The sequence below is a fragment of the Leptosomus discolor genome, chromosome 5 (assembly GCF_034619465.1).
Source record: "Leptosomus discolor isolate bLepDis1 chromosome 5, bLepDis1.hap2, whole genome shotgun sequence".
Lineage (NCBI taxonomy): Eukaryota > Metazoa > Chordata > Aves > Leptosomiformes > Leptosomidae > Leptosomus > Leptosomus discolor.
The window spans coordinates 20,216,226-20,227,828 of record NC_141395.1 but is presented as its reverse complement, the minus strand read 5'-3'; the positions used below and the strand labels follow the sequence as shown (position 1 = coordinate 20,227,828).

Sequence of the window (11,603 nt, the reverse complement as noted above, 5' to 3'; positions counted from 1 at the left end):
GAGGCGGCGGCGGCCACTGAGCCCCGGCACCGGCCGCCCGGGGACGCGGCGCAGAAGCCGGACGGCGAGGGTAGCCGCGCAGGCCGCCACTGGCCGAGCCGGGACGCCCCCCCCGGCCCCAGGAGGGGAGGCGCGGGCCGGCCGCGGCGGAGCGGAGGCGGCCGCGGCCCGGGGGACCTCTGCCGCCGGCTCCCTACCCGCCTGCCCCGCGGGCGCGGGCCGCCGCTAGGCCCCAGCCCTCCCCCCCGCCACCCCGCGGAGCGCCGCCGCGCCCGGGGGGAGCCCCGCCGCCGCCGCCGCGGAAGGAGCCCGCTGCCCCCGTCCCGCCGCCCCGGGAAGCGGGAGCGGGGCCGCGGCGCGGGCGCCCCGCCGCCCCCCGCGGGAAGCGGCGGCCCTGGCGCGCAGGGCCGCGGAGCGCCCCCGCCCCCCGCGCCGCTCCCCCTTTGAAAACTGATCTTTGGCTCTTCGCGTGAAAGTGATTTGAATTTGGCTCGGCGGCGCTCTGCGCAGGCGTCCAGCTGCTGGCATGCTGGCTCCTTGCAAAGCAGCTGTTTTGGGTTTGAAATTCCAACATGGCAGAGGCTGCAGTCAGTCTTCCCTTCAAAAACTTGGAATGATTTCAAATCATAGGCACCTTCACTTAACCCGAGTCCCCATTCATCAGCAAACACATCGGATCGATGCTACTCTAACCTATCGGGTTCTTCTACCAAATCTCCAGGTAAGAGAATTTTTTTTTTCCCCTAGTCTTCTTACCATCGTTTTAAATTTTTATCTAATCTTAAAGCTCTCCGAGACAGCCGCGTATTTTTTTAATCGCCTGCTCATGCCCTAAATATTTTGCCTAATTTGCAGTCGTTTTCTGATACTAAACACTCCGGTCTGCTTTCCTGTTCGTAGTCTGGAAAGTACAGATATACAATCGCAGTGCATGGTTTTTCCTCCTTGATCATTGCCAACAATAGTAGGCAGATTAAGAGTTCGCGATTGCAAGCTCCCTCCCCACCTCCTCCTCCTCCTAATTGGATTTATTTTTAAGTTGCATTGAAAATAATAAACTGCAGGTAACGCGGGGCTGGACTTTGAGGCAACTAACTTCTGAGCAAATAAGTGCAAATAAGAATCTCACAAAACAAAAGTTAGGTTTAAATTGCTGTGTCTTGGCTGGGGGGGGCACGAATATGTCAGAGGAGCTGTTGCAGTAAAATGTAAGCACATCATCTTGGAGGGGGTACAGCGTGGTGGGCGTATTGTTGGCTCGGAAGGGAGAGAAAGATGTATAATTTAATGGTATATACAATCCACTGATCCTATTACTATCCTCCCTGGAGCTCTTGTTAGTTTCAATGGGAGTGAGTGAAATTGACATGGACTTGCATTCCTGGTCATGTGCTTTTTTTTCCCCTTTCTTTCTTCTCTTGTGATCTGAGATCCCCTTTTTGTTGATGTTGCTTTCCCACTTAATTATATGCATGTAGGTTAAATGAATACCTGACGAAAGGGCCCACGTTTCAAGGCAGTGACATTTGATAGCTGAGAGGAAAAGTGGCTTTAATGAAAAGCAACCTTTGGAATTCCTGCTTGTGAAAAATCCAATTCAGCTTTTTGTGCTGCCAGCAAGAAATGATCAGTAGCACCAGTGTTTATGGTATGTCCGTTTTGGGATCTACTTCCTTTGCATCTAAATAGCAAAGACAAATTTAAATAGCATGATAACCGACTGAGGGCTCTGCATGCAAATATTTTGTAATAAATACCTAATGTTTAATAGTATATTTTCACTTGTGTGTATATAAGCATTTTTTTTCTCTTGCTATCATTTGTTTATCATTTCTGCTTTGATTATAGCATTAGTTTCGTCCATTGTATTGATCTCAGTTGTAAAACCTAAAGTTGCATGTTACTAGCAGTGCACTATATACACCACAGAACTCCAATGGTATGTAAATTAGTAAAACTCAGTGACTGGAGAAGGGGAAAATGTGTAGCAATGAATATATCCACCTCTATGTCTACGTACTCATACTTACATGCCTGAAATGCATATTTTCCTTTTGGAAACTAATAATTTTTGAGTATTTATTTGAACTCCAGCTGCTTTTCCCTCTCTTACTTTCAACGTAATCGTCTGCTAGAGGTTTCAGCTGATGTGGAGTGGGGGGAATGTTTTGCATGTAAACAACAAAATTAGTGTTGTGGCCAAATGTTTAATACTGTTTAATAAGTGGTATTTTATGCTCAGTTTACAAGTGTCTGGTTCCCACTGCTCTGTTCTCAGTGTGTAACAGAATGAAATAATCAGGTGCTGAAACTGGCTTCATTTTAACGGTCACTCTCCAGCCCCCCATGCCACCCCCTCCTCCAAAAAAGTCAGATAAAATGGAGCATGGGGAATTTCAATAGATCTCCTTGTGGTGCAGTAGATGCACCTCTAGGTATGCAATTAAGGCTAAGGAACTAACAACAGAAGTGACCATTAGTCTGTTTTGTGCAACCGAAGAGGGGGTACGTTCACTTTTAATTGCATGTGGTAGCAACAAATAAGGATGGAGAGAGACCCTAGGAGAGAGAGCGAGAGTGTGTGTGTGTGTGTGTGTGTGTGTGTTTGGGATAAGGGGGAGGTCTGGTGTGTGTGGCTGATGATCTCTCGTAATAACGTATCTGAATGCAAGAAAGAAATTGAGAGAGCAGTTGCACAATGTACACTCCTATTTTGGTGCTGTAGGTGACTATATTGCTAAACATATCCTGTGTGCTATATGATGGGAACGATCTGATTGCATTTTGCATTTAGAACTTGTTGACTTTGAAGCGATCAATAAGGCGACTGTTTATTTTAGATGCACATAATTTGCCCTGAGAAATGTTTTAAGGAGGAGAGCGAGCAAGCGAGAGCGGAACATTTTTTTTCTTTTTTTTTCTTTTCTTTTTTTTTTTTTTTTTCCTAGAGCTGTTGGAGCGAATGTGATTGCCAGATGGGAGATTTCCCTCTGTGATGTTAAAGCTGTAATATATATTCAGAGCAGATTGGACTGCTGCTTGTGATGAGGAGGATATTACATTTATAAATTTTAAATCGGGAATCGGACAGTATGCTGAGAGCTGAAATTGGATGGTGTGGACTGTTTGGACTGTTAAATGTGATTCCCAGATAATAATAATAATTATAGTAGCAGTAATATATATATATGTATAATAAACATGATACTGTTAGGTAGCTTTATATATTCTATGGTACTTAAGTATATATTTCCAAATATGATTTCTCCTCTCTTCCCCCCGTCCCCTAAAATGTTACGGATTGGAGGTCGATGGGATGGGGGCTTAAAAGCCCACTGTTAGGAGAAATCAAATGTAAACAGGTTCCTGTTTGAAGAAAAGTTTTGCTACAATTCCTGTTGCGGATGCACCTCTTTCTGAGTTTTTGTTTTGCCCATGTATGTGACCTGACAGTGCCACAATCCTGAAAGGCTGGAAAGTGGGAACTAGTCACACTCGAGCAGCTCTGCTGTTGCAAATTAAAAGTGTGTTGTGGTCAGGAAATGAAAGCTACAATGTCTCTTTTGAACAAGTCGTTTATCAAGAGAAACATCTATCAAGCAGTGACTTGTCACATTGATCCTCTAAAAGTTAGGTCCGAAGTGGAAGCTGCTTTGATGTTTTTGATCACAAATTTATAAAATTGAAAAAGATGGAGAGAGTAGCACCGATTTGCACTTAAAAATGTCTCTGCTCTGGGCATGAAAAAATCGTCAAGTATCTGTGATACAGAGCTGGTAAACCAAGAAAGTATTGGATCTTCTGCCTAATTTTTATTTTCATGTTGAAACTTTAGCTTTGCCACACAGCCATCTCTTTGCATACTTTTAAAGACCCTCTCTGTATGCCTGTGCATTATTTCATTGGGGACATTTTCTTGCTTAGGAGTACATCTGTTGCTTCCAAATTGAACATTTTCTGTTGTTTTTGTGATGGTATTTATAGAGTTCAGCCTGAGGAGGCAATTTCAGATTTTTGCTCTCATCTCAGCCTTGCTTCTTCTTCTTTATTTGTAATCTCAGTTTCCACCTCTCCTCCCCGTGAAGTAAAGTTTCTTTTACTGACAAAGTAGTGTTTGCACAGCTTAAAACATGTTAAGATCCCTGTTAAGTGTGTCTTCCCCTTCTCATCCTCTTTTCGTTTCCATTTTTGATATATGAGCCACACTTTTATTCTCAACAGAAGCAGTGTATTTCAAATAGAATAAAAAGTTGAGGATTCAAGTAAAAAAAAGCAACAAAAAGACCAAAACAGAGTCTAAACTGTTCTTTTATCTCAACTTATTTTCAATCATTTGAATTGTATAGCAACTTTTCTAAAAAGTTTTTCATTTTGTATGAAGTTTATATTTGGATTATCAAGGAATCCCTTCGAAGAAAGAGTGTTTTGGTGTTTGTTTGTTGTTGGGTTTTTGTTTCCTTTCTTTTCTTTTGTTTTCTTTTCTTTTTGGCTAAGGTATGAATGAAATCTTCCTTAAAGCGGGATGCCTTGACTTCTTTTCTTCGGTGTCATAAATGAGACTAATACTGCTTATGGATACTTGATAGAGACCCATTTGCAAATAGGCAGCAAACAGCAGCGTGGTGGGAGTTTTGGTGAGTGTTATACTTGCTAATTAATCATGTTCGAAATGAAGGAATCATAGCATGGTGAAAAAGGCTCGTTGTTGTTTGATGTTTGTAACAGGATGTGAGTCCTACACTAATCTGGTGGGTTTGGGGTTTTTGTCATTATTCCCCCCCCTTCATAATAAAATACCTTCAGTACTCAGTCAAATTGTTTTTATTTATTGCAACATCTGTGAAAGCACAGGAATGTTTGCTTCTCTTATTCTAGCAGTATTTTAGAAATATGAAGATTGTATTGTTATTGATATCTTCATCATACAGTTCATGGGAAAAAGGGATAGTCTTATGTCATTAACTGTTCTTTAAGACTTTTTTTGTTTAAGCAGAGACAAAAATTCTTTTTTTTTTCCTTGATATAAAAAGCTTGCTACTCTTTTTCTTATAATAGATAAAATGTCACTTCATGAACTTTTGTGCCCTACTTGGTTACGCGTATGTAGTAAGGGATAGCAACTGAAAACGTATTGCAGAGTAGTTTGTATACTAGACCTTTAAAAATTAAACTGTAGAATACTTGGATGGTGTTTTTGTTTCCTTGCTTTGGTTTTTAATATGGCTCTTATCAGATGTGTCATCTTTAGGCTTTATTGTTCACCTTTCAATTAATAACTACTATATGCAATGGAGAGAGATGTCGTAATCTCTTTCAGACTGCAAAGCTTTAGCTTCAAAAATTAATTAATTAATTAAGTCTATTTTATGCTGCATGGACAAGGTTTGAAATCTGCTTTTGTTTAGATGCTCTCCTTTTTAAAAACATAATTCCTAGAGGAAAATGATTCTGTACAGTTCCTGTCAGTATGTTTGTTCAATGAATGCATACAAGCAGCACTGAATATAATGACTGATCTTCCTGTAGTCTTAATCATCAATTAATAGGCTTATCTGCTTGTTAGGAGTGGGTTTAATGATACAGAATCAGCATGAGATCTATATATATGAAGCATTTGTATGTTGTTTATAACAGACTGAGTTTTGATCTAGTATTCCCAGATCTAATAATAGAAATATTTGGCTCTTTGCCCTCAATCAGTATATCCCTTAAGAGAACAAACTTCACATAATAGTTTCATGAAGTGCCAGATGTATTGATACTGGGTTGATAAATTTAATTACTGGAGTTTTACATTGATTCATTGATCTTCTGATTGGAGTAAATTGTTCTGTAGACATTTCTGAAGTATTGAGGAATATTGTTTGTCAATAAAGCTTGATTAATTGATCAGTCTCCACTTTTTTCTCCTCCTGAGCCATTGATAAGAGAAGGCATAGAAAAAACTGTAAAAAGAATTTGGGATACAGTAATTAGAAATTCTCATGTGTCATTAACAGAGCAGATGAGAAGCAAAGCACTATGCAGGTGGAAAAAAATCAACTTTGAAGTGGAATTGTGCATATTGGGCCCAATCCTTAGGTGGTGTAAAATAGTTTAGCTTTAAAGAGCTACAGTCATCTGCAGCTTCCAGAATCTGGCCCACTGTGGCTTTTGTTTTGTTTTGTTTTGTTTTGTCTTTCCTTTAGTACTGTTCTTTGGCTTATTGGAAGCTGTTTTAAATCAGATATTATGGCTACCAAAATATATGGAATTTTAGATAAGCATCTGATCCAAAATGAACAGTATAGCTATAAAAGTAATTTGAAGAGCTGTAAATTCAGGATTGTGTATCCCTGATATTGTTGCAGAGTATTAAACTCTTGCTGCTAGAGATGCTATCCTCTAAGTGAAAACTTATCTTACTTACAGGAAAGATCACTTCAGGGAACTCTAGGTTGGGAAAAGGCCTGGAGGTTTTTTTGTTGCTAAAATAATAATAAAAAATTTCCAATACATAGAATTAGTTATAGGGATATTTTCCAGGTGAAAAACCTTGCTGGAGTACTTGGCTCCATTTCTGTGAGGCATGCGACCTTTTCACCCTGTGTCAATGATATTTTTATAGAGTGTGTGAAAAATGTGAGGATAAAGAAAATTCCTTAAGATCGTTCAATTTTCCTTTTTCTCTTTAAAAAAACTAAACAAAAACCAAAAAAACCCCACAAAAATCTCCAAATCTCAAAGCCACATATACGTCTCCCTTAGTGAAACTGTATTCCTTTAAAGAATGATAGCTAATACAGAAGGACAGAGAAAATACGCTTGCAATATGTTACCATAGGTTCGACGAATACAATCTTATTCTTCAAGGACTAGAGAGTCCTAGACTGTAATGGAGGTCAAAGGAAATCTGAGGCTTTCAGTCTTTTAATAATTGTACCTGCCACCCCCCTGATCAGCATGTTAAAGACAATGCGTGTATATGTATTATGTTTCTTAGAAGATAATTTGTATTTTCAGAAACCTACTAAATACAAGTGGACTTCACTACTATTGCTTCTAAATACCTGTTGATGTTGGTCTCGCTGTGTGACAAGTGGGGGTGAAATGGAAAGAGAAATAGTTGGTTAGTCTTGGTTACCAAAGTCTTGAGAAACTGGGGGGGAGATTGGGCTTTCACAGGCCTGTTTGAGAATGGGAAGAATACTGGAAAGTGTAATCTGCAGAAAGCACCACTGACTAAGAGCATACAGAGACGCTTGCAGTGATGAAAACGTTCTTCCCTTTTGCTGAGTTATATGGCTGTGAGGTATCGGCACACACAGTATGGTAATAACAATATTGTGTGTCTGTTCCTATAGTGCTAGTAACGGTATCTGTCAAACATATCATAACACTGAACTATCTGTTTAATCATATAAGCAACACTCCTTACTACAATGGGTATTGTATTTGTACAATAGCAAGAATGGCCGTGCATTATTATATTTAAATAATGGAGTAAAACTTTGTTCTTTAAACTGTTTTTCTGCATATGGAAAGAAGTTTCATCTGTCTCGGATATAATTAAAAATAATGCAACTACAGATGACTGTCATGTCCCTGGTTGATTTTTTAAATTATTTTTTTATAATAGTCTATTAAGCATGTAGTCCGATGTGCCACGAAACACTGAAATAGCAATTATCAATCATATTATTTACTGAGAAACTATTTTCTCAGTTCTTTTGAAGTATAGTGCAGCTACTGCTAGTATGTTGTTAGTCAAATTTCAAATATCCTGAAAGTGATGTGGACAAAAATACTGAGATTGTTTTGACGTGATAGTAAACTTTGGTGATGCAAGTCCATTTTTGTTCCGTGTATTGCTTGGGCTTTTTTAATCTGTTTTTAACCCTTTCATATTCTACTTCTAATGTGTCACATACTCTTTGTTAAAGCATATGGTTCATTTTCTGTATATGAATTTCTCAGTGCATGAAGATATATGCCATAATTTATTTTGTGTGATATTTTTGAACATGTGCATGTGTCAAGCTGGTTATAGATTGGTGATGATAAATTGGTTTCAGTAATCTGTATGTTGTTTGCATTAATACTCTAGTAGTAGGAGCATACTGTGGTCAGACTTCATGATCTAAGATAGCTGTCTCACATCTAATTAAGCAGGGTCTGAATGAATGATTCTCTGGTATGGGTCATAATTAAACTTTTTGTTTCTCGTCTTCAGTGTGATAAAATACTTAAGGGACACATTAATGCATGTTTGTGTAACTCCTGCTAATCTGAATGGAATTCTAAAATGAATATTGAAAGGAGATGGGAGAAGGGTCTGGACCTGATGGGTTATGAGGGTTTGTAGCAGGAGTGTATCTTCACGCTCTCGTTCAAGGGTCTTTTTTTGCCTGATTTAGAACAACTGTTTGCCTTTTTAATACATTGGAAATAACATCCTTATTTTCCTCTGAGAGGTTTTTCTCCTTCTGTCACCTCCATTCTAGCATATAAGCAAATCATTAATAAAAAACCATTTACACAGTGAGCTTGAATTATCACTTAATAAAACTATGGAAACTGTACTGCTGCAAAGATATTCCTAGACAGTACAACAGATGTTACCGTGTGTCCATTTCTTCTGGAGATATGGTGAGAGGAAGCACCAACAATTACTTTATATTACTGAGTGAAAACAGAGGGTGGATGGGAATGATAAAGGTATATGCAGAAATTATTAATCCCTGACAATAGTGTCAATATTGACATTAAAAATATCATGAACTGATAGCCCTGCTATACAAACTTCTGTAGTAGCTGTGCTTTTAGGTGAAAAGTAGCTATTTATATACCTTATTGCTCAGTGCGGTCATGTATGGACTTACTCATCACAGATTCTGAGAAAGTGCGGGTTAACGTCCTTTGTCTTCTTTAGACCTATCTGATTACTTCAGCCTCCTGTGTTGACACAGAGAAAGAAACAGCTAGATTCCATGCTGGAAGAATAAGGTTTGCAAGCACTGATTGATATAAGGTATCCCATTGTGATACCTAAACCAAATTTTAAAAAATCAAGCATCCTTTTCAAGTGAAACTTGAGAAACATAGAAAGGAACAGCAAAGACGTATCTGAACACACTTGAAGGTGCACCATTTACTTTCAAAAGGGATCTTTCCCATCACTCGTGGATAGCTCCACCATGAAGAGCGATATCAAAAGATCTCAGAAAAGTGACTATTCTTTTATGTCTTTGGGAACTCAGGTGCTTACAAGATTGTTTCTGAGAAGGAAAAGAATTGATCCTATTTTCAGTGCCTTGTTGTTGGCATTTATGGACCACATCACTATATACAGTATTGTAGAAATACATTCTTGGTATATGAACACAATTCTGTTTTCTCTTGCAGTTCTAAAATAGTACAATGTTGCTGTATGCAAACTCAGTTTGGACAATATGTTTTTATGAATACTTTCTTGCTCTCTATAAAATTGTTTTATTTAAAATACATATGGAGTTTGCTGAAGATCTTTAAACTTAATTGATAGGTCATCTGCATGATTAAAATAGGGAAATTAAAATTTAAAATAGCCTGTATTGTTTTTTATGAAAGTGATATAGGCTTAAAGTCACCTGTGATAATTTGTGAACTGGATATCCCCATTCAGTCAGAAAATTGCTCGGTTTAAACTAGCAAGATTTGGGGTTTTTTTAATATAGAAGGAGACTAAATTTGCTAACTCTTCAGCTGAACAATAACTTAATTTACAAAATTAAGTGGGTTTATGTTTATTAGTGTTAGATCTGCAGCTTTGTATTAACTAAATATCTATGCGGGTGCTATATTGAACATACTATAAATAGGCAGATATTCTATTTTAAAGGTAGTAATTTTTTATGTCTTTATAGAATTTCTGATAATACTTGATTTCTTACTCTTTGTCTTTTATAAAAGCTGAAATAAATGTATTTTGGAAACAGTTCATGCAACAATTAACCTTTTTTAAGCATTGATTTTCATTTTGTTCTTTGACTTTCATTCATTGTGCTTCATACTCCTGTCCTGTGTAGGCATTCTTTATGCTACAACACTGGTGTATTTTTCTGCTTTCGGTTTAAAAACTTTAGTGGTAACATTAATTTAGCTGATAACGTGGTAGTCCTATCCAGAAATTTAACCTATTATTCGGATTAATGTTAGTGTTGGTAGAGAGCTGAAGCTGAAAGTCAGCAAATCCTATGTAATGAGGGGTATGAAGCACTTCTCGTTATTTGGCCCTTAGCATTTGTCAATGCAACAATCATATCAAAATCACACCTTAATATGCGGAGAACATCTTTGTTGGGACACATAGTTAAGTAAGTTTGAGAAGCCTTTGTTTCAAGGTTTTTGTTTTATTATTTTAAAGTTAGATGTAGGTAAAATATATCTCATCATGTGCTTAGAGACTGTGAATCACCAGTGCCTTAATGAATGACATTTTAAAAGTTTTCACTGGTTGGAAACGTTCAGGGTTATAATCTGCTCGTTGATGGAAGAAATATCACATTATCCATATCATATGAATAATAGACAAACTGACACTACTGCTCATTTGGAGTAATAATTTTCACCACTAATTAAGGAAAAATGTTTTGTTATTGAGTAATTAGCAAATACACTTTTCCCACACACAACTCGCGCCGCCCCCCCCCCAAGATGTCAGCTACTTAGAGATAGTAAAAGTCAGTGCTTTCATTCATGACAAGCAAGTCAGTTTTGGCTAAAGTTTCTGTTTCAGAGCTGCTACAACAGCTGCAGTTTGAGCTTGAAGGCTGAGTGACTGAGATAACATCACAAATAGTATTGCATCTCAGCAAGTGCAATTCAGGTTTCCACTTTTGGGTGCTTGGTTATCAGAGGTGCCAAGTCCCTGCCATTTGTATTGACTTTGGTTATGCAGGTGTGCAACAAATAGAAGCCAGGTGATGGGTGTTATAAGAAAGTTCCCCAGAAAATGGTAGGCATTAGCTTTATTTGTACTTCTTAAATGCTACAATCTCCCTCTTGAGGTATTAATGCTGTATGATAGAGTATATAGGGCTTTTGATTTTTTTTTTCCTGGTGGTTTTAAGAACACATTTTAAATTCATTGGGACAAAAATATGTGTGTTACATAAAGGTATAAGGAATGATTCATTTGTGATTTTGGATGGAGGAAACTTTAAACTCTCTTTGTTACTGTGTAAAAGTTCCAAGGAGAAAAATACAGAGTAGATGATGCTGTTCTAATTGCAAAATCTCCCTTAGTTACCTTCTCCCTCCTCCTGATCCTTTTCTTCCACATCCCCCCCCCCCCCCCCCCCCCCCGGCTTTTTTAAACAATTATGGACATTGTGCTCCTTAATGGTGCATAGTTACTGTAAAGATAGATGTCCTCAAATAATGAGTTTCTAATAATAATCAGAGGGAGTTAGATTAAACTGGTTTTCTACAGATATCTTACAGTGTGAAAAAGTACACCTAAAATCCTGAGATATATTTACAGGAGCTAAAGCTATTTACAGAGGACTAACCCAATTTTGTATCAATTTTGTATCTGTGCATGTGTGTGGAGAGGGGGGAGTAGAAGAGTATGTTTGTATGTG

General features: G+C 38.2%; 1 protein-coding gene across 1 annotated transcript in view; it reads left to right on the top strand.

Moving 5' to 3' along the window:
- Positions 1-526: 526 nt before the first annotated feature.
- Positions 527-11,603, top strand: part of FIGN (fidgetin, microtubule severing factor) — a 97,234-nt gene continuing 86,157 nt past the window's right edge. Inside the window, exon 1 of the mRNA XM_086465740.1 lies at positions 527-721. Within this exon, the coding sequence (XP_086321866.1) occupies positions 527-721 (195 nt within the window). The remainder of the gene's footprint in view (positions 722-11,603) is intronic.